The sequence below is a fragment of the Magallana gigas genome, chromosome 6 (assembly GCF_963853765.1).
Source record: "Magallana gigas chromosome 6, xbMagGiga1.1, whole genome shotgun sequence".
Classification (NCBI taxonomy): domain Eukaryota; kingdom Metazoa; phylum Mollusca; class Bivalvia; order Ostreida; family Ostreidae; genus Magallana; species Magallana gigas.
The window spans coordinates 36,627,287-36,654,901 of record NC_088858.1 but is presented as its reverse complement, the minus strand read 5'-3'; the positions used below and the strand labels follow the sequence as shown (position 1 = coordinate 36,654,901).

Here is a 27,615-nt window from a genome sequence, read left to right as displayed (position 1 = left end):
ATTTTGTGCTGTGTTTTTTTCATGATTAAATAAATGATTTTGTATAATATAGTATTTCTGTATCATTGTATATTATACTCAAATAATTATTCACTAGATGTTAAATTCGCGGAATTTTTAATTCAGCAAATACATCACAGACACTTGTTTCTGAGAAAAAAATTTACCCTATAGTATAATAATATTATACTATAGAGTAAATTTGGTAGAAAATTTCCTAGGCACTTGTTTCTGAGAAAAAAAATTTCATCGCAACAAGTTGTAGCATATTGTCTATTACGGTACAATGTAAGTAATAATTGGTATTGGATTATCATTATTACAAGAGAGTAATCAGTTTGGATAAAAACAAATATATATTTACGCGTTATACAGCTGGAATGTTTACTGGAGAAACTAAATCGCCAAAGCGTGGTGTGACCCGATTTTTGTTCATTTGGGCGATTTCATTAATCTTGAAAAAGGATCATAACTCGCGTGTCTTACTAGATGTACATTAACAATTACTAATCAAGTGTGTTTGCTCCTGCCCCCCCCCCCCCCATCTCTGCCATTGAATAAGTTCATTCAAACATCTCAGCCGTTGCGTGAACGCAGGACTTCGCGCTTTTTTGTCTCATTCATCGAGTCTGTTCAGTTGGTCCATACGAATACCCCAGAGCACACCGTGTGTTTACATCACAGGCACGTAGCATCGGGGGTTGGGGTGAGGGGGCTGCTTCCCCCTCTCCACTTTTTTGCAGCTGGCACTTTTCTTAACTTTATATGATAAATGGAAATATCATGGATTTGCCCCCCCCCCCTCCACTTTTGTAGGAGAATGTAATAAATGAAACCGCAAATAAGGAATTCTAATTGAATTGAAGTTACAGTTAGGTTTTTTATCATGAATTTGAAAATTCACCCTTTTTAACAGCTTGTCAAGATGATTTTAATGAAGCTGTCCCCACACACACACACATTAAAAAACAATACGTGTTTGTATCCCCTTTCATATTTCATATGGTTGGAAATTTTTAAAAAAGCATTTTTGTTAATTTTGCATCTTAATAAAACAAATACAATTTTAAAAAATGACTATTTTATCTCCAGCTTTCAAGCTTACTTGCACTTATATGATATGTGTACATTCCTAAAAAAATGGATTAATAAAATAATTGAATTTCAAGTGATGATATGTACATGTTAGAGATCGAAGAAAAGACATTTCGTCTTAAATTTGCACGTTCCGTTTATAAATTTATGATCATCAGCGAAAATTGAAATTCATTTCTGATAAGATAGCCTAATTGATACATGCATGCTTCCACTGAATACTTTTCTTTAGTCAGGCAAGCTTTTTGGAAAGCTATTACCTGTGTGATTTCTTAGTGGGGCTAAGTTGCAAACCGTTTTTCCGGAATTATTTTTCTTTTATTTTCAGTTTTACAGCTTAGTGTAACCGGAAGTCTCTAAATGTCAACACATCAGTCTATCAATGATCAAATCGACAAATGGTTCAACAGCAAAATTTCATCAATGACTGACAGAATAGAAAACCATTAATCAAAAACAGAGAGAAATCAAATATGAAGTCGAGATTTAGTACAGTTGATATTGCTGTGGTTATTAAAGAGTTGAAAAGGTGAGTTTGTTTCCTTTCACGCGTTCACCTGTTCACGTGGTAAATACATTTTGCTATGTTCATCTCCCACACTTTATGCAAAGTGTTATTTCATATCACGTTGTGTTAGTTTCACGATAATATACATGTGGTGTATTTTCACGTGGAGTAAATATGGTGTTGCCGGAAGTCTCTAAATGTCAACACATCAGTCTATCAAATATCAATGATCAAATCGAGACAAATGGTTCAACAGCAATATTTCATCAATGACTGAAAGAATAGAAAACCATTAATTAAAAATATAGAGAAATCAAATATGAAGTCGAGATTTAGTAAAGTTGATATTGCTGTGGTTATTAAAGAGTTGAAAAGGTTAGTTTGTTCACCTGTTCAAGTGGAACGTAAAAACATTTTGCTATGTTCATCTCACTCACTTTATGCAAGGTGTTATTTCATATCACGTTGTGTTAGTTTCACGATAATATACATGTGGTGTATTTTCACGTGGAGTCATAAGGTGTTTTTGATGTCTGATCGTTACTTAACACCAATCATCATATTAGGAAAATTAACATCCCTTCTATGAATGCGGGATGGTTAGCACCTGTTCTGTTTCACGCTGAGATGATTCGCACCTTGATGTTTCGCACCTCCCTCGGAGCGAAACATCTCACTGTATTAAGATATTTTTCTCGTGTTATTATTGCTCTGAAATTAATCATAAACTATTACTATTACTAGTTCTGAAAAGAAAAAAAATGCTGAAAATTAATTGAGGAAAACATGATGTTTTGAAATCTTTTCAATTTATGTACCCTTTTTTTTAAGGTTTAAGCTACCTCACTACATCAAGGCTTATACTTTTTATGACACTTTTTCACATGATGGTGATTTGAATGTTTTGGGAAATTGTTTTTATCCATACTAAGACATGATAGATTTGATTGAATATCAATGATATCAATATTGAATATCATTGATATTCAATCAAATCTATCATGTCTATGGAATACTTTATCATTGCATAGTGATAAAAGTCTTGTTAATTTAAAGGCTTGTGAAGACAAATCTCAAGTTATTTACTGAAATTGATGAGGGCTAGATGGTCATACCCATTTCAGACTTGGATTTGGATTTTTTGTTTACTAAAAAATATTTATATATGGTCATTAATTATATTTTAATATTTAAGGTAGATCAGATTGATAATTTGTTGACTATAATAGAGAATAAAAGAAGAATGAAAAGTCTGTTTACATTTAAAACACTCCCTCTCTCTCTCTCTCTCTCTCTCTCTCTGTTCAATGATAATTCTGGAAAATGATATGTATAAAGCCAAGGCATTTGGGCAATCAGTATTTGCTACGCCACTAGTCATACGTATAAGATATAGTAATTAATGTGAACAATCAAGATATCGTCATAATTATGTGAATACCATGTATGTCTTACAAAGATTTCTTGCTAAAAAAGTACCGGTAATAGTAACTATTTATTTGTATACGACATGTACAATTTTCTCCCATGATTTTTGTTTGAATGAGAAATGTTATTTTTCTGCTTTCTATCCCAGGTTCTATGGCATGCGAGTTGTTAATGTGTACGACGTGGACTCTAAAACTTACCTCATTAAACTTGGAAAGTAAGTATCATTGCAAGTTTCTGCACAGGATATGGAGTCAATCTGATTAAAGTTAAAACCTAGCTTTATCTTCTTATGTATATCACTAGCTGCAATAATGTAGCCCTCTCCTGATTTTTTTTTTGGAGGGGGGGGATAGGGCTACATTTGCACCATTACGGAGATCCTCTCCAGTAAACATCAGATATAAAAAATCGGAGAGGGCTACATTATTGTAGTTAGTATATCACTAAACTGTTAAAGATTGTTTAAAGAAATTAAATTAAAGGTCATGTCACAGCGATCTTTTAAATATAAATTTTTAATGTGATAAATCTGACGAATCACTGATTTTGAACCTGGTTTCAACTACTGTGATTTTATCGATATTCATTGAATACTAATTTTCATTGTTGAGTTGATTTAAAAAATTAATGTCTACTGAAGTGCAATTTCTAATAAAATATTGTATTGATATGATCATTGTCCATGAATCTTTGAAACTGATTTTTATTCAATCTTTGAAAATTGGTGCCCATGAATATTGAAGCCACAGTGTATAGGGTATTGAATAAAATGATGATTTGATTTGAACATATATATATAACATACCTATACAAATGGTTAGGACACAAGTTCTAACAACTTACAAGGTCTTCACCACTAAAATAGAAAAATTGTTCAAAACTGACAACTGTTAAAACATGATATGAATTTGTTTTTACAAAATAGCAAAATATGTGATATCCACAAGGATAAGAAACATCATCGTTGGATACCAACAGGTGATAGCGTCTTTTACTTATCACCCACGGGTGATAAGTAAAAGACGCAATCACCAGTGGGTATCCAGCAATGAAGAAACATGCACATAAACTGTATTAAACGAAAAAATGATGGAGGATATGAAGTGACTTTAAGCACAATTAAAAACGATTTGTATATGCATTATAGTATTAAAAAGAGAACCATTTGAGATGATGATAATGGTAAGCAGTACTTATTATCATTAGGAAATGGCAAGACTCTCCAGTTCTAGATTGCTTTTTTCCAGGTGAAAGCTGCACTAATCATTTGTAGCCTAAACCCTTGAGCTTATATTTTGAAGGTTGCAATAATACTGAAAGTTCCAAACTACTGGCAATATTAACTTGTCAGCGAACACAATATATACTAATACAATAGTACATGTAATATATCATATATTACACAGTCTTTTAATTTCAGATGTTTCAGATTAATATAAAGCTTGAAAGTATAGAGTGCATGGATGCTCCTGCACTGTTTTCACATTATGATACATGTTCATATTATGTTCAAAGCTGGGCACCTTACAAATTGTATGGTTGAAATCATGTGCTGAACTTTTTATGATTTATTCTCTTTTACTTAGACCTGATGATAAAGCAGTCATTTTGATTGAATCCGGTATCCGGATACATGGAACAGAGTATGACTGGCCAAAAAATATGGCACCGTCTGGATTTTCCATGAAGGTTATTGGCATTTTTGGGTTTTTTTTTCATATAAAACCTGGATGAAAAGCTTTTTAAGATGTATATATACCTATATGTAAACAGAATCTCAAATCATCGGTAATTGTCCTTTCTTTACTTTGTGAAGTTGAGAAAGCACATTAAGGGGAGACGACTGGAGAACATCAATCAGTTAGGTATGGACAGAATAGTGGATTTGCAGTTTGGTTCGGGAGAGGCAGCTTATCATGTCATTCTGGAGCTCTATGATAGGGTAAGGCTCTCTGTTAAAAGCATGGTATCTTCTATCAAGCAAGAGTGTACTGCAGATTCCTTATTTTTTGCAAGTACTAAATTCAATGATCCCGTCGCTTCATATCAAATCACGAGAATATGAAAATTGCGAATGCAGAATTTTTAACCTTATCTCTTATAGTTCTCAACTCTCATAATATACCGGGTATTAGCGAGAATTTGTAAACCGCAAGGGGTGCTTCTTGCTATTTTATGTGGCTATTAATTCCTTGCTTTTAATTAGGAATCTACGGTATCTATGAATACAACTCAAAATGATGTACCCGTAATATTGCTTGCACATGCAATTATATAACGCTCCAATCACAATTCCAGTTCACTAGAAAAGAAAATTCTTGTGAATTTTAATTGAATATAAACTATGACATGTGAAAATTAGAAATGCATGCGAGGTGTTATTTTTGTGTTAAGTTTAAAAATTTTTTGTAAAATAGCACAAAAAAGGTTCAGAAGATTTCAGATGGGACAAAATTAAAAATTCATGTTTGGATCTTGGTGTTTTTGAAATCCTCTCAACTGAAAAGATTTTGATCATATTTGCTCAAATTGTATTTAGCTATTGGCTCCATGAATATCAATTGATAATCAATCAATTTTGTGCATCTGATTTCAGTTAATTGTCAGTTCTGATTTCTATTGAGTTTTATAACTTGTAAAAATGACAATAAATTTAAACTACATTTTTTGGAGGGTATTTTTCATGTAGGGAAATGTGGTCCTGACAGATTTTGAATTCACCATATTGAATATCCTGAGACCGCGTACTGATACTTGCCAGGATGTAAAGTTTGCCGTCAGGGAGACGTACCCAGTCAGTGCTGCTAAACAACACTCTGTACCCTCCAATGAGAAGTAATACTGTATACTTTTACCTTTTTAGTTAACATACAGGGTATAAAAAAAACCCCTGTACTGTAAAACTCATTTAATAGGAACAAAGAAAAAGCAAATCTTGGATATAGCGAAGTTTTTTGGAGTCCCTGGTAAAATACAGAACAAATCCAATAATGAAATTCACATTGTTTGTAACGAATTGTTTTAAAGCTGCTTGGTCCAATTTTTTTTGAGGCGCATCGCTATCAGCGATGTAGCCTCATTGCTGTCAGCTCACTTCTCTCGGCTTATATACAAGCGGCGTCAACTCAACTCAAGTATCAATGAGCCAATAAATATATAGTGCCGTTCTGATTGTTACATATTTTCAATCAGGAACATATATTCAGTATTCGTTTATAGAATATCAACAAATCATTCCAATAGATATCTTCTTTACACATTGAAAAAAACATCAACATCAATGAAAGAACAAAACAAAGATTAATACGCATATGAGATGCAATGCCTGCACTTACAATAGGGACAGAGGACCAGTCAACCGATGAGATAATTTGCATAACAACAGTTCGTACTTCAATTTAAAAGCGGCGACGTTAATTGTTCGAATATCGGAGGTAAAAAATATGTAATAATTTCGTATATAAAATATTTATATTAAAATGAGAGTAAGTTGTTGTCTTCCTATAGCTAGGAACAGATTTCGTATTTTATAACTTGATAAAACAAATAAGACAATGTCCAATTGAATGAGGAAAAGCGCGCCACCTTCCCCATGTGTAGAATGGCGATATTTAACAACTTGTAGTGATGTTTATAGCTACCTTCAATGCGATGCGCCGCTCAGGCCTTCAGGCCTTTGATTTTATTATAGTATCAAATAATTTTCCATACAAACCATTTTATCTTAGAAAGTTATGGACTTTCTCCTATTTACACCAGCAGAATCGGTCCTCTTTCAAAGTTAGAAATATTCAAAGTAAATAAAAATAATTTCTCTTTGGGCAAACGAAAAAAAAAAACCCAAAATGCATCATGGAATGTTTAGAATAGGGAACTGTTTGGTTACAACTGATTAAGGTTATTCAACTCCCATGCTATCCATTGATTGTAAACAAAGCAAAATTCAGAAATATTAGCGAACAAAACATACACAGGTTTATCTGTAATTTGTCCGAACAATATGACATTTGTTTATAGCGATGTCAAAGTCCTAATACAACCATACCTGTCTTGACGTCAGGGTTGAATGTTAACATGAGGCAAAATAACACAATACTCTATTTATGTTGTTTGTTTTTTTAACAAATTTTGTACATAATTTTTTTCATATTGAAATTTGGCTTAATTGTTAAGGAAAACTATTGCAATGTCTATCATTATACATATACTTAGCATAACTATCGTTTTAAAATGTGCACAAAATTTGATATAAAATCGGACCAAGCAGCTTTAAATTGCTAAAAGTTATAGGTAAGGAAACCTGGTATACTTTAATTGTTCACTTTATTTTTACTGAGATACTAGTTTAGTTTATGAGCAATTTATTGAAAATATGGAAATTTGATATGCACAATGCTATTAAAAGTGCCTCTAGAGTGGATCTTTAACCATCCATGGAAATGTTTTTTTTATATATATGTTACAGATTACGAGAAGTTATACTGGCAGCAAAAGTTGGAGATGTTTTAAAGAAAGTCCTTTTACCGCATTTGGGTAAGGAAAGATCCTTTGGTGGATAGATATATTATGATAAGTACGGTACATGTTTAACATGTATTTGTTGTATAGATCTGTAAAAAAAAAAATCAACAACAGCAAAAGAATCAATAAATGATGAAGTGCTATGTTATTTAACAAATGTTTTTCATTACTAAGTATTGGGTACATGTTTTATAATTAAGTAATGTATTCTTTGTATTTTTCATGTACCAAAAATTACAGAATTGCATTAATGAAAAAAAGAGGTCTTTCAACTTTCAACTTACTCTCTGATAAGCTTAGTTAGTTATATGGGAGACAGGTGATCCATTACCGACTCAGGTGCATATAATTGTATGATTGATGGTTTCTTTACTAATGATGAAATATAAATTCATTCTTAATAACGAATACTTCACATGCCTATATTTAGTACAATTTAGTTACTTGTATTTCTCTTAAAATATTGAAGTGTGTGAAGTCAGCTATAGGTTTGGACATCAAATAGGATTTTTGCTTAAGGATATTCAATTCTTGTCTATTAAAAATAAACTGACAGTAGATTTTTAATGAAGGGTAAATGATTCACCAAAATTATATCAGTCAAAATTAATGGTATACCGTACCAAAAACCTCATAGAAAGACAACTCGTCGAATGCGACAACTCATCACAAGTCATCTAATTGAAAGAATAACTTTCTGATGCAACATGTCACAGAACGACAACTCGTGGATGGACAACTCGTGGATTTCTCTGAAATGAAAATCTTTGAACGCTTCTCAGATTATTTTTTCATTTTCAGTTAACGCATGGCTAAGGGAGGTAGAGATTTCACCTCTATTCCGTCTCAACGGAATTAAAACAACCTGTCATACAATGGTTTCGTATAACTATGCCATAGGAAAAATGAAAAAAATAAAACTCATTGGGATGTAAATGGAGCGATTAAAAAGCAATTTAATTCAATGTGAAAAGTCATGTTTATTGGTATATACATGTGGAAATAAGAAAATTTAAATTAAATTATGCAAACTTTTTGAAAATCAATTTTCACCAAGTACTGTGTGTCATATTTGGGCCCAAATCATTATATGTTTAGACTAAGATACAACAGCTTAACAATGCAAAATAGATGATAGATAAATAAACAAGGCAATATTTTCGGCAAAGATGGAACATACATGTACTTAGTAATTTTGGCATATGTGGATGCCATTATTCAAAAAGGGAGGGGGGGGGGGGTTAAGTACATGAACTCAGTATCTAGCCTTTGCAATACAATTATGAAGTATTAAGTTTCCAATTCTGTTTGATTAATGACTTTCTTGAATTTTATAAGACTTAGTGAGCTATGGCCAAAAATGTATTGGATTTATTCTAATTATAGATTATGGACCGGCAGTGACGGAGCATTGCCTACAGTGTATTGGATTTCCGGAAAACGTCAAGGTCGGAAAAGGATTCAGTGTCACAGAAGGTCAGAGAGCATCGTGGATATGGATGTTACATATAACTTCAAATGTTTATTGCTGTATTGATCTTCCTTTTTGATTAAATGTTTTTAATATTTTTGTGAAACAGATATGGATAAACTGACAAGTGCAATAGAATTGGCAGAATCCCTATTGAAAACTTTATCCGCGGAACCTTGCCAGGTAGGATTTTTTTTTTTATGAAAATGTGCATTGTCATTTATTTAAACCATTATCTGATGTTAAAAAATGATTTAAGAATGACTTTTGCTTTTTAAAAATGATAAGGAATTGGGGAAAATGTTATACTGTTTATCATTGTCTTGGTGATCATATGCTCTACAGGGTGTTATTGTCCAAAAGAAAGAAAAGCGAGCAGCAGTGAAAGAAGGGGAGAATGCTGAGTTGTTAACGTAAGTCTTAAAGCTTGTGTAGGTAGGAATGAAAACATTATGCTACTGTCTCTGTCTACCATTTTTGTTGGTAACAAAAGCATTTTAAGAGAACTACTAGGCGAAGCGTTAATGTCAAGATGTTATTAAATTTCCCCCTTTTTTGCAAGGATTATGTACAGTTATAAAATGTATTTGAGATTCTGGAGATTGTGTCTTGATATATTGCAGGTATGAAGAATTCCATCCAATGCTATTTAAACAATTTGAGAACAAACCTCACAGCATATTTGATAACTTCAATAAATCGGTGGATGAATTTTTCTCTCAGATAGAGAGCCAGAAATTAGACATGAAAGCTTTGCAACAGGTGTGTATCTTTTCAATTGACAATTTAATGCTTGGACATGTACTGGTATATCTATGAAGTTTTTAATTACAATTTTTTGAAAAGGAAATTAAATGATAACATACTGTAGAAGCAGAAATATTCGTTGAGGATTTCATTTCGTTATTTTCGTTGGCATTAAATCCATGATGAATTTTTAACCAAAGTATTAATGAATACAAAGAGATTACTATATGACAAAATTAAATGACAACGGAATTTTATTTGGTACAAAAACAACAAAATTTAGACCCAACGAAAATATGTGCTTCCACAGTATTTATGACATTTTGCAAATAAAAAATGATTTTTAAAAATCAAAATGGGGTAGGATAATTTTGGAGAGGAAGTGTAATAATTTTATTGTAAAAGCTTATTCATTCAATGTGTTCTATTTCCAGTCAAAGTTCTATAACTCTTCCAAATGTTAATGAGTATAAACAGTCAAACACGGTTATAGTGAACACGCTTATAATGAATTGACGCTTACGGCTAAGTGATTTTCATTTCCCGAGAGTTTATAACATGTTGTAAACTTGACGGATCGATATAACGAATTACGCTTATAACGAAGTAAAATCGCTGTCCCTGGCACTTTGTTTTAAGCGTGTTTTACTGTACAAGTATACTCCATGATAACAATGCACATGTTAATACAATTATTATGATACAGCGCAGTTATCTTTACTTCAAGTGTGTCATCATACTGGAATAAATATTTCACCTTACATGTACATGTAGGATCTCCCTATAGTTATGTGTTTCTTGGGATAGACAACACATTACACACAAATCATCAACTCATTGAATAAAATTATCCCTTGTTTTAACCATCGTTTTACATGTTCATGTAGGAATAAACTCTATTGGTTGGCTTTGGGAGAACAAATATACTTACTTCATTTCAACATATGCAGACAGGAATATTTTTCTTCTTTGGAATTATTACATTCTTTTTACGACAATTCTAAGGAAGAAACATTTTTAATAGAGAATTTAAAATTGAAAGCAAGTTTTATTAATTTATTCTGATATATGGTAGCCATATGGAGGAAATTAAGGTCATTGTGAATTTACTTTACAGTGAAATTCGGTTAAAGCAAACACGCTCATAATGAATTGACGCTTACAGCAAAGTGATATTCATTCCCCATGACTTTATTATTTGTTGTAAACTTGTTGGATATAACGAATAACGATAATAATAACAAAGCAAAATTGCATGTCCCTGGCACTTCATGATAAGCATATTTTACTGTATCTGTAATTACTGAAACGTATTGTTTGGATAAAGCAATTAGAACCAAAAGTCCATAGGTCTTTAGAACTTCATTATAACTAAGTTTTACTTTTATTCTTTCTTATATTAAATCACCAACCTCATTTTTTCCAGGAAAAATCAGCCCTGAAAAAGCTGGACAACATAAAACAAGATCATGAAAAGAGGATAGAAGGGCTGCAGAAAGAACAGGAAACGGACATTAACAAGGGTCGTCTGATAGAACTAAATCTACCACTGGTAAGATATACCGTAATTAAAGCTTTTGCATTACAGTACCAGTGGAACTCCTTAATTATATCATCATCCAGATCTTTTGATTTGTTTGTTCATCATGTTATACAAACCAAACGTGAAGAATATAATTGAAAAAAAAAACAATGCCAGTTTATAGATGTGTGACAAAAACTTGGTATTGTGCAGTCATGCATAGATTTCTTATTCTGTGACACATTACTTGTGATATGCAAATTCAATTACAGCTTACTCCACTTATATTGAACTCGCTTATTTTGAAATTCCGCTTATTTTGAAATAGAAATAAATCCCCAGATTTTATCTCTCATATTCTTTGCATTGATTTCACGGATATATTGAAATTGGTTATTTTGAAATATCGCTTATATTGAAGCCACTGATCGGTCCCCAAAGGTGATAATTAGTTGTTTTTATAACGGTTATATTGAAGTTCTCCCTGGCAGCTGTTGTCACGGTTGGTGACAGTAATTATGCCAGACTGACCGGTTGATATACAAAGGTGTGAATTTATAAGTTTCTCTTCATGTGTGTTTTTATACTTTTATTAAAAAGTAAAATTTATTCACTGTTTAATGTTTTGTTTTTACGAATACGGATGTATTGAGGCTAGACGTAATATGGAAACCCCACAGAAAAGAAATACCTTATCTCAGGACGCTCAATACAAACTAGCTATGTCTATTGATGAAAGAACAAAGCTTAAATTCGAAATAGCTAAGGATTTTGAGATTATCGCGTGTACACTTACGATGATATACAAGCAGCATTCAGCAATATTTGAAGCGTTTGAGTGTGGTGATTTTTCTCTAACGTTTTTCTAAAACGTAAAAGAATGCGATCCGAAATTATGATGAGGTTTAAGATAGTAACAAAACGAAACTTACAAAACTTTTGGATATAATTTTAATCAAACTTTCAAGGACTAATGTTCCATGTAATAGATAAATGATGATCTAATAATTTGTTCGGGTTTGGTTTTCTATGCTTACATCGGGATTGAATTTTCCAAAATGGCGGCTTCACGTCAGTCAATTTCGCTTATATTGAAATACGGATATATTGAAATAATTTGCATGGTCCCCTGAATTTCAATATATCCGGAGTAGGCTGTAGCTTGTTTTTTAACCATTATTTATACTACCTCTTGTTCTGTAAAACTTGCTTTTATATAGTTTAGATTTATCAGATAACAAGGCTTTGACCATGTTCTCTGCACATACCATGTATATCTACAGTACTGTATAAAAAAACTAAAATCATTCATCAGTAGGATTCTATTCTGGCATTGTACAACTTAAAAGAAAAGAATTAATTTTGGCCCTGATACTTGTACTTTTACATGATTGTACAATGTTTACCTGGTATATCAAATATCTAGATGTTGATTGCGATTTTGAATTTAACAGTACACTGAATACTGTAGGTGTACTTCAGTTATTATTTTATATTTGATTTTTCACTAGTTATTTCACTTACTGATGTACCTGATTGTAGGTGGACCAGGCCCTGTTGATTGTGAGGAGTGCCCTGGCCAATCAGATCGACTGGACGGAGATTGAGAACCTGGTCCATGAGGCCCAGCTGCAGGAGGACCCCGTGGCATCCTGTATCACCGGCCTCAAGCTGGACTCCAACATGATCACTCTGCTACTCAGGTGAGCTAGGCCTTGTCTGGGACCCAAGTCTGTTTTGCCTCTGCCTAGAATGATGCAACATCAATAGACAAAGGGTGTCGCATAATTTAAAAAAAAAAATTATTAACAATTTTGTTTCTATATACAGGTGAATCTCGATAACTCGAACTTCAGGGGACCATGATTAAACTTCGAGAGATCAAGAGTTCGAGAGATCGAAAGTTTAAAAAAATATGGAAATTTTTGTTCCGGTCATTTTGGTTCTAAAATTATAGTAGCTGGAAATTTATATTTATAACATGGAAGGATAGTCTTACATAATTTCAATCGTATTTTCTGCTACATTACTTCAAATTAAACAATATAGAACTTACTTGGATGGTTGTTAAGTGCATTTTTTCACGTTAAAAATCTTTTAAGCATATTATGTTCTCTTAATCATTAAGTTAGAATATTTTAAATAAAGAGCATTTACCGTAACTTTCACAAGTTGTTGAAGTTAATAGATCACTTACAAATTACCTATCTACCCTTTGAAGAAAGCAAGGGGTAGTGTCATTTACGTAATCAACCAATTAACACTACCACGCTAGCCCCCATGAGTTTACTCAACCATCCAGGTAAGGTCCACGCGTAGCTATAATTTTACGCTTGATCGGCCGCGTGTGTACACAGCAACCACTTCGAGTTATCAAGAGTGAAAAACAATGAAATATGTGTAACGGGACCCTGGTGTTACTTCGAGAGATCAAGAACTTCGAGAGATCAGAGTTCGAGAGATCAAGAGTAAATTTGCTTAGTTATATAGAGAAAAAAATTGGGACCGTGAGTTCACTTCGAGAGATCAAGAACTTCGAGAGATTGAAGTTCGAGCCATCGAGTGTCACCTGTAATAGATATAATCATAATTATGATATAAATCCCCCTACTTTTAATCAAATTTGGGATGAAAAAAGTGTGTACTATACACAAGACTTTACCCCGGTACTCATTTTCACCCAATTTCAATCCACCAATCTGTGTAGTCTTTCAAGTTGTAGAATAATTTTGATTCAGAATCTGAAAAAGTATTTCCTTGAGATGCTATTATTGATAATATATTGAATTGAACTGTTTATCTTCTGCAGGGATCCATACAGATACAGTGATGATGAGTATGATGATGATGATGATGATGATGTACTCAAACCAACTAAAGTGGACATTGATATTTCAATGAGTGCTTATGGCAATTCTAGGAAGTATGTATATCATATTTTACATTCTATAAATTTCTTTGATATCTTGTAATATTTTCTAAATGTCATTGGATGCATATAATAGGCAAGAATATTTACAAATATTTATCTATCTTCAATTTTACATTATGTTGAGAGCGTTTTGGAACATATATACATATACATGTAAGAACCAACACTAAGGTGGTTATGTTGTTTGTTAAACAAATACATGTATATAAGAAAGACTAGTCTAAGTCTGCATTATCTAAGTTTGAGGCAGATACTAGGAACATACATACAGTGAAACACTAACCAAATGTAATTTATCGGCAATAATACTGGTAATTTGTAAAAACTTACAAGTGTATTTCTTTTATGTAATGGTTATAAATAATACTCATGAGATACGGCTTGGCTATATGCATAATTATATAATTATAATTATCTGGCTCAAGTCCAAGTAAACATATATACATGTATATCGATGACAATTACGTAAGTGAAATCATCCAAAGACTAGTTTTCCCTGATAAATGAATTCAATATAATATGGTAATAATGAATTATCAGGAAATGAGTTTAAATTGGCATGGTCACGATTTTGGTCAAATTCTATTTTTCTGTTTTTATTATTCATAATGCTTTAGGAATGCATTTCTAGTTATCAAGTGAAATTTGAGAGCCAGTTGTAGAGTTATAAGCAAGATACAGGTCTCACAATTCCTTGTCATGTAAACAAGGCTCGTGCCCTGTTTTTGTTTACATAGGTTCAATATACCAGTAAAAAATCTTTTTTAAGTTGATTTTCTGTCTACTTCTCATTTTAAGCATAAATAAACAGTTCCCACGTTTAACACAATCATTTTAGGTCTATTAAAACTGGAATTTTTACTTCAACATTCAAAATGTAAACAAAAGCTTTGTTTACATAGCAAAAAAAAATGCCACCTCTGTAACTCACTTATAACTCAACATATGGCACTCAAATTTTAAATGACTATTAAAAATGCCATAGTGAGGCATTGTAAACATTAAGATCGGGAAAATAATTTTTGACCAAAATCGTGACAATGCCCTTTTAATATATATATTTAATGGTACATGTAAATCAAGAGTACTGAATTTACTTAATTAATATTCTTACTGACCATTTTCATAGGTATTTTGACAAAAAGAAAACAGCGGCCAAAAAAGAGCAGAAAACAATTGATGCTTCTGCAAAGGTTAGTCACATGAACTGGAATCATTTCTTTTGATTCGAGAATTTTTTTCTGTTTTGATGGTTTGTATATGACTGTATGCTTCGTATAGTTGTAATGGAAATGCTCTCGCTACATTTGTAGCATAAAAGCCCGCCATCATCCACATTTTAAAATTACTTATCTCAGTTTTCAACTGAAATCCTTCACAGACAAGTGAATAAGTCCGAGGTAAAATCTCATATTTGAGACTGAGAATTAACATGAGGAAACTTGGTGTCGGCGAGGCCAAATTTTTATCAATGAATTTTGAATTCAATTCTACATTGTTTAAGAAACAAACAGTAATTTAAAAAGTTCCCCGGATATGAAGTTGGTTGGTCACGTGATCAAATCTTGTGATTTACCGTATATTTACGTTTGAAAAAGACAAATGGTTCAGAACTGTTAAAATTACCAAGCAATAAATTTGTGCTATGATCCTTTTGACACCATGAGAAAGTTCATACAGAATTGAATGTTTTCGCTATTCTATAGGTTCATATAAGGCAACATAATTGTAAATGTAAATACACATATATGATTAAACCTCACCCAACTGGAAATAGAAAAATACAATAATATGGCCATGTCCCAGTCACAACTTCTCCGCCTTTCTGGCAGAGCTTGGAAAAAATACATCGAATGTAATACATAGGCGTCCATGACAAAACCCCTTTTTATAAACCTTGATATAGATATAACACATTTAACAATCCGTTAAGATGTAAGCTAGACTTCATTCAAGTCAATGATATTCCCTAAAGTATACCACAGAAGTGACATGCAAGGCTTTTTGCCGATACATGTACTTATTTTATTTTAATGGGAAATGATGCCATTGTATAAAAATCTTACATCTGTTAATGTTAATACATTCAAGGTGTTTTTTCGAGCCTGCCAGAAAGGCCGAGAAGTTGCAGTTGGGCCATGTTCATAAAGTCTCATTAATATGATCAGACACTTCTATTTATGGTACTTGTTGGGCAGGGGAGAGAAAATTGATGATAAATGCATTTTAAAGTACTTTGATTACACAGGCATTGAAGTCGGCAGAGAGAAAAACAAAGGAGACATTGAAAGAAGTTGCAACAGCTGCCACGATAAATAAAGCAAGGAAGACTTACTGGTACATATTTTATCAGATGAACATTTGAACTTTTAATTGTTGGTATGTATAGTCAAATGATGCATAAAATCGTATAGAAATACATGTATTCTAAAAACAGTGATGTTTTCTCCTTGCAGGTTTGAGAAGTTTCTGTGGTTTATAACGTCGGAGAACTACTTAGTCATCGGTGGGAGGGATCAACAACAGAACGAGATGATCGTTAAAAGATATCTTAGACCAGGTCTGTGTGTAATTTCTGTAAATGTTTACAAGTACAAAAAAGATGAAAACATATAGAGAATTTGTGAATTTGAGTAAGAAAAATGTTACATCGAAGACCAGCTCTGTTTTACTTTGTTTTCAAGTTTATAATACACAATTTCGATAGAGATACACATGTAGTTATGAAAGATAAATTGGACAATGATAAAATTGTAAATAAATTTTTATAAGGAAAATTTTATATTTAGTTAGGTCTGCACTATCTGTGGGAAAATATTCAGATTTAGAAGAAGGAAAATATTGGTACACAGTCTGGTTTGATACATTGAAAATGTAATGCTGATCACTGTAAATATGTTACTTCATGTAACAAATATTGACAGACCTGCTATCTTTATTTAGTGTAACTTTGTTAATATGGGTAAGAAAAAATAATAAATCAGGGTTCAAAGTGGGTGAACATATCATATTATATGGATGTTTCATTTCCTGATTTTGAATGAATGAAAAGTTGGTTAAAACTATTTATTTCTTTAAATAGGAGACTTGTATGTTCATGCTGATCTTCATGGAGCCAGTAGTTGTGTCCTAAAAAATCCATCAGGTCTGTTTTTAACCATCATCTCTTTCCTGCTCTGAAATAAGTCATTTTAAAGAAATGTATTTGTGAAATTACCTATGACAGAGACTATTTTTAAACATTAAGAAAAACTTTTTTTTTAAATAAACAGGTTTATATAAAGTTTTATTTTGCATCAGTCTTCACAATACTTGTACCCACTGATCAATTTTAGGGTCATGAAGCTTTGGACTTACAGTATCAGGGACTTGCAGATACTTATTAGTCTGACAAGTTACTCTTTGCCATGTTTACTGCCCAGAGCATCATGCACTTTCTTACAAGTTTCTTTCAATGTTCTTTATAAATTTATGTTCCTTAAGTTCATGGGGATTGTTTTTAGAGGAATAATGAAATATTTGATGTGAAATAATTTACAGATGTTAGGCAATCAAACTTCAAATTTGATGAAACTTTCAGAGGTGTATTCATAAAACCTTATTGATTTCGCTTTTAAGCTAATATATTAAGAGATAGTAATGTTGAATACTTCCAAGATTAGATTTTACAGTACTTGAAATTGACAGCCAAAATTTTGTTTGGCAAGATATCGCCAAGATTTGTAAAAGTTGCAGAGGTTCTTAGTTTATAGATGTACACGTATATTCAGGGTAGAGAGAATTGAATCATTTATCGTTAATTTTGATGCAGGTGAGCCTGTTCCTCCAAAGAGTCTGAATGAAGCAGGCACTATGGCCATCTGTAACAGTGTAGCATGGGATGCTAAGGTGGTGACAAGTGCCTGGTGGGTCTATCACGATCAAGTGTCCAAAACAGCGCCCTCTGGAGAATACCTCACAACAGGAAGCTTCATGATCAGGGGTAGGTAACTTAATTGTATCAGATTGTAGTCTATAACTGTGTTCTTGTGTTACTGGTATAAACATAAAAACAGCTGTTCTTTCAATTTAAATGGAGTCATTGCATAGAAGTTTTTTCATTGCCATGATGAATATCTCAATTTTTAAAGCTGCTTGGTCCAATTTTTTTGTTATTACAATATCAATTTTGTTTCTAAACAAACCATTTATCTTAAAAAGTTATGGACTTTCTCCTATTTACACCAGCAGAATCAGTCTCCTTTCAAAGTTAGAAATATTCAACGTAAATAAAATTATTATACCCCCCGCAAACAAAGTTTGGGGGGGTATATAGGAATCACCTTGTCCGTCTGTCCGTCCGTCTGTCTGTGCAATCGTGTCCGGTCCATATCTTTCTTATGGAGAAACATTGGAAGTTCTAACTTCACACAAAGATTGCTTATGACCTAAGGGTGTGTCATGACCTTGACCCAAGGTCATTCGGGCAAGGTCAAGGTCACTGGAAGAAAAAATACAAAATTCGTGTCCGGTCCATATCTTTCATATGGAGAATTATTGGAAGTTCTAACTTCACACAAAGATTGCTTATGACCTAGGGATGTGTCATGACCTTGACCTAAGGTCATTCGGACAAGGTCAAGGTCACTGGCAGAAAAAATACAAAATTTGTGTAAGGTCCATATCTTTGTTATGGAGAAACATTGGAAGTTCTTACTTCACACAAAGATTGCTTATGACCTAAGGGTGTGTCATGACCTTGACCCAAGGTCTTTTGGGCAAGGTCAAGGTCACTGGCAGAAAAAGTGCAAAATTCCTGTCGGATCATTATCTTTCTTATGGAGAAGCATTGAATGTTCTTACTTCACACAAATATAGCTTATGACCAGCAGTTTAAAAAAAAAAATAGAGCAGTTGTTATTTATAGAAAATGGACGGTGAAATTGATTCATCCAATATTTTCTATAATTGGAAAAATACACCCATTATGATTTTTATCTTAGCGGGGGGTATCAATTGTGAGCTTGCTCACAGTACCTCTAGTTTCTTTTTGGGCAAATGAAAAAACAAACCAAAATGCATCATGGGAATGTTTAGAAAAGAAAACCATTTGGTTTCGTCCCCCGAATAATTGGGGTTATTCAACCTGCATGCTATGCATCGATTGTAAACAAAGCAAAATTCAGAAATTATGTGAGCAAAATGTACACATGTTTATTTGTAATTTGCCTGATCATTTCGACCTTTATTTAAAGCGATGTCAAAGTTGTAATACAACCATACCCGTCTCGTCGTCAGGGGTGAATTTTAACATGAGGCGAAATAACGCGGTAGCCTTTTAATGTTGTTTGTTTTGTAAGCAAATTTTATACGTATTTTTCTTCATTGAAATTTGGCTTCATTGACTTTGAAACCACTGCAATGTCTATTATTATACATATACTTAGCATAACCATCGTTTAAAAGCGTGCATAAAATTTGATATAAAATCGGACCAGGCAGCTTTAACTTATCTGGAAGTAGACTTTCTTTCCAATCAAAGAAGTACATGTAGTAAAATCTTACCATAGCTTATTGTACTTTGTATTAGATTGGTTCAAACTGGCACAACCAGTGTTAAACGTTTTGGAATTTTATAAAAATTGTATATATATACATGTAAGTAAAGTTTTATATTATATGTAACATCATAGGGTACTTATTAGTGCCTTGCTCTGCTGTTGACCTACAAGGATCAATTTGTCTTGTCTGTCCAAGATCACTTGTCTGAAGCATATCTTCTCACCCCTTTGCCAAATCTGGCTCATACTTTACCCACAGAGTGCTGTTGGGTAAAGGGTGTGCAGTGACATTGAACCAAGTTTTTAGGTAAAAGGTTTAGCTCATAACAGAATTATGTGAAAAAATCTTGTCTGGATCTTATATTTTTTGTGTTGATCCAGTCATATACATGCAATGTTGCAGCCGCAAAGAGGATGTGCATCGCGTCAATTTTTAGTCTGTTAAAAATAATACATTTATACATTACATACCTTTTTGAACATGCGCATGTAGTTAAGTTCACAAAATATCCATTTAATGAGTCGTACCAAGGCATTTTGTAAATATACATGTTTAAATTTGCCTGCCATTTTGTCAGAAATCGCACTATGAATGTCTCAGATTTTATCATTAACATGGCGACCATAAACAGCGAATTTCAAACGTGATGTTGAAAGTGACATTGATTTCATTACAAAAACAGCTAATGTGGTAAAATTGGATAATAAAAGAGCAAAAATATAGGTATTTGAGACCAATGATATAAAAATTTAGGTGAGATACAGTGCAATATATTTTTTAAATTTGCTACGAAGCGAGTATATGGGATGATTCTATGTTAAACCGGGTCCATAGGACATCTGTCATTTTAATGATAGAACATTCTATCTGCTCTTCCCCTAGCCCTATCTGAATCATACTTTGGTAAAGGGTGTTTAGTGACCTTGAACCATGTTTCTATGTCAAATGTGAAGGTCATAGCAGATTCTTTAAAATCCAGATAATTGTCCATAAATTTTTTCCTATTGGCCAAATTTTGCTGCTCAGATTAAACCAAAGGATGTCAGAAGGTATGGGGTTTGCAATGGGCGTGAATTATAGTTTTATGCCAACTGGAAAATTTCCAAGTTATAGGTTAATGTCAGAGCAAATTTTCTGAAAGGCTTATATTCTAATTCCATTATTTAAGCAGAGCCCTTTGAGATGGTCACCTCTCAACAATGTCTAGTATACTGTATGTGCTCACCCGGGTAGTTAAAATTATCTTATAACAGTTAATTACCAGGGTATTTGACTATTTGTTGTATAGATAGTGACTATAAATACCCTTTGTTATTTCCAACTATATATATCAAGTACCCAATAATACAGAAGCTCAAGGATGTAGAATTTCAACTTGCAAAATGTTAAATACGGTGGCTGGCGGTATCTATTTCATATGATTTATTCTAACACCTTAAAAAACAAGGTTTTTAACATATTTGTTAATTTTCTTTTAATTTAGAGTCCTACATAAGTGTCAGTAATAAATAAATAATTGTATTCAATCTTTATGAAAAAAGTACCTGTCTGTATTTACCATTAATAGAAATTATGGTATCAAAATTAAGTTTGAAAAGAAACTGTGTGCATACATGTATAGTGGTTTATATGTTTGACATCTTACATAAATGTACATTTATTCTTAGGAAAAAAGAATTATCTTCCACCCACTCATTTGGTGTATGGATTCGGATTGCTCTTTAAGGTAAATATTATGTGAAAATGAATGTCCTGATTCATAGGTCATCAAACCTTTACAATAGGTGATCAAATCTAGGACGACCTCTGGATGAACCTTTGTATAATTTATTTGTCGATAGCATGACATTTGTGAATTGTTTTTAAATTAAGGAATAAGGAATCATTCTTTGAGTATTATGAGGTAATCAAATGCGGTCTGGGGGTGATCAAAAATCCATGACAGCCTGAAGGTCTTTATGATTTTTGATCAATCCCAATCGTATGAGATCACCTTATGATTTTGAAAGAAAGATTTATCTTGCATGCAAATTAATTAATGGATAAGGAATCATTCTTTGAATATATGTATTACGAGATGATTAAAAACAGTCTGGGATGATCAAATTCAATAAAGGCCTTCAATGAGAGATTTGATCACCTCATGATATTTAGAGAATGATTCCTTATATTTATATAATGTTCATTTGTTTGTTTAAATATTGTAGTAGTCATTGATGAAATATATTGGAATATATGTGTGTACGTTGCAAAATTGATTCGTTACAATTGTGTCATCACATAAAAAGACACTGAAAAATGTAAATATTGGGAGTTCAATGTCAAACCTTATGCATGCATATACATATAATTGATATCTGTTGTTAACCAATTTTTAGTTCACCTGATCTAAAAGCTGAAGTTAATTTTTCTGATCACTTTTTGCCCCCCCCCCCCCAATCCTTCAGCCATATCTGCAGGAAATTCTGATTTCATAATTTTTCTGGTATTATTTTGCTCCTTCTTATCTTTGAATTTTGGCCATAAAAAGATGGCAAGTATTGTTTTGTTCTCTTTCATGGTTTTATGTATTATTGAAACTGAATTTTTCTGAATGTTCAAAAAATGATGACCAAAGACATTGATGAATTCATAGCAGTATAGAAAAGGTTTTCTCTTTGAAATGAGCATTTCATAACATATTATGTTATACCTTTTACTTATCATTCCTATGAATTTATTTTGAAAATTTATCAGTTGGAAGATGATAGCATAGAGAGACATAAGGGAGAAAGGAAAGTCCATGGAGTTGATGATGACACCATGTCAGTGACAGATTCTGTAGCAACAGAGAGTGACCTCACTGCTGACACAAACAGTGTTACCATAGACACCGACAGTGATAGTGACAGTGAAAATGACAGCAAAAGTGAAAACAATGAAGACAACGAGAGACTGAAAGAAAGTGACAGTGAGAACAATAAAAGTGAAAGTAAAAATGACAGTGGTGATGGTGTTCAGGGGATAAAAGCTGAGAGGACAGAGGAGTCAGATAAAGAAGAAGTTTCTTTTCCAGACACATCAATATCATTACAGCATGTCAAGGGAGACAAGTATGTAACTTCAACTAGTAATATAGATTTTACTGTATATTTTGAAATAGAAGTATTATAAAAGGATCCTCATTATGATTTGAGCCAACATTTTTTAATTTCCAAGTTTTATTGTTGGTGTTAGCAGTGCTTTATATATTAGATGTATTCAATAATCAACTGAATTTGAGTGATTATTGTTAAGTTATAAATGGTATACAGAGCTCAAGATACTTTGTTAGGTAAACAATTTTAGACGGGCCATGTTTTTGTTTACATATTCAGTGCTGAGTAAAGAAATACCAGGTTTAAAAACAAAATTAAATGTGACAAACACTAGAGATCATCCTATAGTTGAGTTTGAATAACAACTAACAGTATTCTAGCAAATAGAAAAACAGAACATTTACCAACATAATAATATTCAACCCACGTAAACCTAAAAAAACATGAAACAATCCATTTTTACATAAAACATGAAGCATGTTTACATAACACAGAATTTTGGGCGTTATATTTTTTATCTCACTTATAACTCAACAACTGACATTCAAATACCAAAGCGAAACAATGTAGTCAAAAATAAATCTAACCTTTTTCTCTTCAAATAATGACCATGCCCTTCTAAAGATTCAAAATTGCAATATGAAAATGCTTAATGGTTATATTTAGAAACATTTAGTTTATGTGTTTTAATTTTCAGGTTTGAGCTACAGCGAGAAAGGAGCAGCACAAGTGGCAGTGTTGAAGAACCCCAAATAAAGGAGACAACAGCAGAACAAGATGGAAAGGTAACAATGCATTCAGAAACAATTTGGAAATATCAAAGTATGAAAAAGATCAGGTTTAAAATATAAATTAAATCATGCAGCACATTTTCTACTTTGTGGTTTGATTGAAATTTTAGACTGGAGGGAGAGGAGCCAAACTTTCTGCAAAACAAAGAAGGTAACTTTTTCTCAAGATCGAGTCTTGCATTCAAATGTTAATAAGGTGGTATTGGACACCTCCATATTGTGACATACTTCCGATCAAAGTAAATATTAAATGAAGTATAATTTAATTCATAAACTTTTCCTTTCCTGAAATTGTAACCTAAAAGTGTAGCATAATGGGTTAGAGTGATAACTACAAATCTGTAAGTGTTTAGATATTTATGATTTTTGCCATAAGTTTCCAAAAAATTTTAAAGCATATTTTTTGGTCAAATATTGTAAAATTTGGTGGAAGTATTTTTCTTATAATGTACTATTCTTATTTATATCAAGACAGGTGTACCATACCATCTTACTTTATTCATTAGGTAAAAAATAACAGTTTGGGACCAATAATTATTTCATTTTGGGTTTTGGGGGGGGGGGTATTTTTTTTTCTAAGGAGAACATCTATAATTCACTTATAAAACCCCTTACCCCCTTCTTTTTAAATAAATTATGTGCAGAAATAGTACTTTTTATGTTTGAAATATTTTTTTACATAGAGAAATGAAAAAGGTTAAAAAATCACAAAACCAGCAAACAGACAGCAATGCAGATGAAGAAGACACAGTGTCATGGTTACATCAAGATAAGGACAAACCACCAGTCAAGGACTCAAGGGAGAACCAGTCTAAACAGAAACCAAAGCAGGAGGATCCCGATGATGAAGAAAGTGTAGATAAACAGCCACAGATTCAGTTTAAGAGAGGACAGAGAGTAAGACCAAGCATTGTTTTTTCTATTACATGTATATATAATATAGAAATAAATGAAAACCCTTGTAAAATAAAATTTCATGTAGAATTTGAGAAAGAAAATAGATTTTTAAAAAAGGAAGAGAAAAGAAAATAGTTTAATTCAGAATATATTTTGTAATTATGTACATTGTTGTAATGGATGATTTATATACAATGAAAAAAAAAAATGGAAAATTTTCGGGAAAAATTCAGGGCTGTCTGGTAATTTATTAAAAGGCTTTTTAAATTTTTTATATATATTGAGATTTCCCATCTGAATTTGATTGTAGAATAAATTAAAAAAGATAAAAGAAAAATATGGAGACCAAGATGAGGAAGAAAGACAACTGCGAATGGAAATCTTGGCTGTAAGAACGTGTTTAATCTTCTGTTTTTTTTCATAATTTGCATGTAAAGATCTGGAATAACAATAGAACTGCATAATATAATCAATGAAATATAAACCAAACAGAGTTAAATTTCTTTGTCTGTGGGAATAATATGTGCTTCAAATTCTTATGTTTTTTTTAAAATTTAATGACACAATGAAAGCAAAATGAACATGTGTATATATATAGATTTATCTTCTGAAGTTAAAAAAAGGGTATATATATATGTATGCATTTATCTTTTGAAATTTGCAATTATTAAAAAAACAACCCAAAACTGCAGTCAGCAGGTTCAAAGAAAGAGGAGAAGAAGAAGAAGGGGAAGAAAGGACAGAGTCAGGGTCAGCAAAAGTCTGGGCGACCGGTCAGTGGTAAACAGCAATTACAGCAACAGGGGGGCACAGGCCAGGCCAAGTCAGTGGAACTCATACTGAAGCCGACCGCAGAAATCATCATTGATGGTAAGAAATACTCATGTATAAACCTACTGCAGAAATCATCTTTGGCGGTAAGAAATACTCCTGTATGAACCTACCGCAGGAAGCATTATTGGCAGTAAGAAATATACATGTACATGTATAAACCTACCGTGGAAATAATTATTGACGGTAAGAAATAAACATGTATAAACCCACTGCAGAAATCATCATTGATGGTAAGAAATACTCGTGTATAAACCTACTACAAAAATCATCAATGGTGGTAAAAAAAAATTAATATACATGTACATGTACAAACCTACTGCAGAAATCATCATTGAAAGTCAGAAATATACATGAAAAAAGATACTGTCCACATCATTATTGATGATAAGAAATTTACATGCATTAAGCTTGGTTGTAAGAAATATACATTATAGATGGTAAGAAATATATGAACACTTATAAACTGGAAGAAAATTACATTTTATTAGATAATGTGTTTCAAAATATGTTTTAGATTTTGTTTTTTATTTAACATCCCTTTGTCCATGGCATAGGGACATCCCAAAAGAGTGTGTCCTTTTATGAGTTTGAAGAATATGTGCATTGGGTAAACAGTTCATGTATGTTTTTTAGTTGCTGATTTTTTTTTCATTGAAGATACAGACATTGAAGAAAAAGAGAAAATACCTGTAGTAACAGTGAAGCAGGTATATATTTATAAAGCAAACAAGTAAACTGTAACTGAGACCTCTTCCTTGTCAATTTACTATATAGTATTAATTGTTGATATAAGTGTGGTATATGCATGCAATTAATGTATAAATATGTATAAGACAAATGCATTCTATCAAATGATATGTTATTTGAAATGGTTTACAAATCAAATTTTTAATTGATGTTTGTCAGGTTTTGTTTTAAAAAATATTTTAAGGGAAATGAAAATTAAGAACTCCTTTTCATTCATTAACACAGGAAGCCCAGAATGACTCAGATGATGAAAAACAGGAAGAAGATTTGAAACCAGACGTATGTCAAAGATATGTTATTGTATTTTAATTTATTTAAAAAAAAAACCAATACATTTTCAAGAAAAGGTTAAAAACCTTAATGTGAAAATGAACATTCCTTCGCCCTTGTATGTAGTGTCATAAAATCTCTAAATTTTGCGTGGTATTTTGAGAATAAGTTGATTTATGGGGTTTATATTTGATCATTAAGTGATAGATAATAAATGCATGACAAATCATCATTAGGCGCATGCCTCTGTATTGTTGGGGTACTTTTGCAGGACGTGATGATGCTGGACTCGCTGACAGGGTGCCCTGTGGCGGAGGATGAGTTACTGTACGCCATTCCTGTGTGTGCACCCTACAGCACCATGTTAAACTACAAGTCAGTACTCACTACATTGTTTTATTTTCATCACTTTCACTTATTTTAATGGGCAAAGCCCGGCTTTACAAATATAACGACACCCAAATGATTTTTTAAAATCTACATGTACCTTTGTATGATCATTGTAAAAAGAAAAAGTCATTTTGCAGTTCCAGAAGGTGAAGCAGATTGTGTAGTATAATATGATACAATTTTTTCCCTTATTTATATTTCATGTTCTGTTTTCACAGGTTCAAAGTGAAACTTATGCCTGGAAGCACAAAACGAGGAAAAGGTAGGATCAATAATTCAATTTCACATACAGTTAAAGGTTTTTATAGAATAGGAAGCTTTACCTGTACATGTACATATTACTGTCTTTCATTTTAGCTGCCAAACTTGCTCTTAATATGTTTGCACATGAAAAGTCCACGACACCAAGGGAGCGTGACCTTGTACGCATTTTAAAGGTAAGTAACTGGTATTTAGGATCCTCTGAATGATACATCAAAAGCCATGGTAAACAGTTATTTACAAACAAGAAAAAGATCATGTTACAATGTGCAGTTAATTTGAAATTATGGTAATGTCACACATTTTCTTGACCATCTTTTGACCTCATTTTCCGTTCTTTCCAAGGATGCTGATACAAGCCGTAACATACCGGGCAAAGTGAAAGTCTCTGCTCCTAATCTTCATAAGGCAAAGGGAAAATAAAAGGATTCCTTAGGAAAAACACTCTACTGAAATTTGTTTGAGTGGGGAAAAACAGAATTCATGTGTACATATACTAGATTATCTGAAAACATGTGGACAAGATGAAACTGTTTACATATATTATTAAACTGGTAAAATAAGTCTTTGTATTAGTATT

General features: G+C 32.4%; 1 protein-coding gene across 3 annotated transcripts; it reads left to right on the top strand.

Moving 5' to 3' along the window:
- The first annotated feature begins 1,429 nt into the window (after positions 1-1,429).
- Positions 1,430-27,599, top strand: LOC105349054 (ribosome quality control complex subunit NEMF). Of its 3 annotated transcripts, none has more exons than XM_066087501.1 (31): positions 1,430-1,624; positions 3,180-3,248; positions 4,621-4,723; positions 4,851-4,976; positions 5,724-5,869; positions 7,500-7,567; positions 8,942-9,031; positions 9,136-9,209; positions 9,372-9,439; positions 9,650-9,788; positions 11,200-11,325; positions 12,838-12,998; positions 14,105-14,218; positions 15,357-15,420; positions 16,476-16,564; positions 16,684-16,787; positions 17,310-17,372; positions 18,039-18,209; positions 21,436-21,494; positions 22,505-22,860; positions 23,543-23,630; positions 23,747-23,787; positions 24,320-24,533; positions 24,844-24,921; positions 25,226-25,403; positions 26,001-26,074; positions 26,340-26,393; positions 26,656-26,759; positions 26,993-27,036; positions 27,132-27,211; positions 27,381-27,599. In XM_066087501.1, exons 1-31 carry the CDS (start codon positions 1,569-1,571, stop codon positions 27,456-27,458), a joined length of 3,279 nt encoding a protein of 1,092 aa, XP_065943573.1. In that variant the 5' UTR covers positions 1,430-1,568; the 3' UTR covers positions 27,459-27,599. The 3 variants fall into 3 exon arrangements, with proteins under 3 accessions (XP_065943573.1, XP_065943574.1, XP_065943572.1); XM_066087502.1 differs by lacking the exon at positions 1,430-1,624 and adding an exon at positions 1,826-1,978 and having other exon boundaries at positions 26,025-26,074; XM_066087500.1 differs by lacking the exon at positions 1,430-1,624 and adding an exon at positions 1,826-1,978.
- Positions 27,600-27,615: the final 16 nt, after the last annotated feature.

Bases quoted from the DNA above. Each gene is read 5' to 3' on its own strand.
- LOC105349054 (XM_066087501.1), top strand. From the start codon at position 1,569: ATGAAGTCGAGATTTAGTACAGTTGATATTGCTGTGGTTATTAAAGAG. The intron at 11,326-12,837 runs GTAAGATATACC...ACCTGATTGTAG, and splicing joins TAGAACTAAATCTACCACTG to GTGGACCAGGCCCTGTTGAT. The intron at 14,219-15,356 runs GTATGTATATCA...CCATTTTCATAG, and splicing joins GCTTATGGCAATTCTAGGAA to GTATTTTGACAAAAAGAAAA.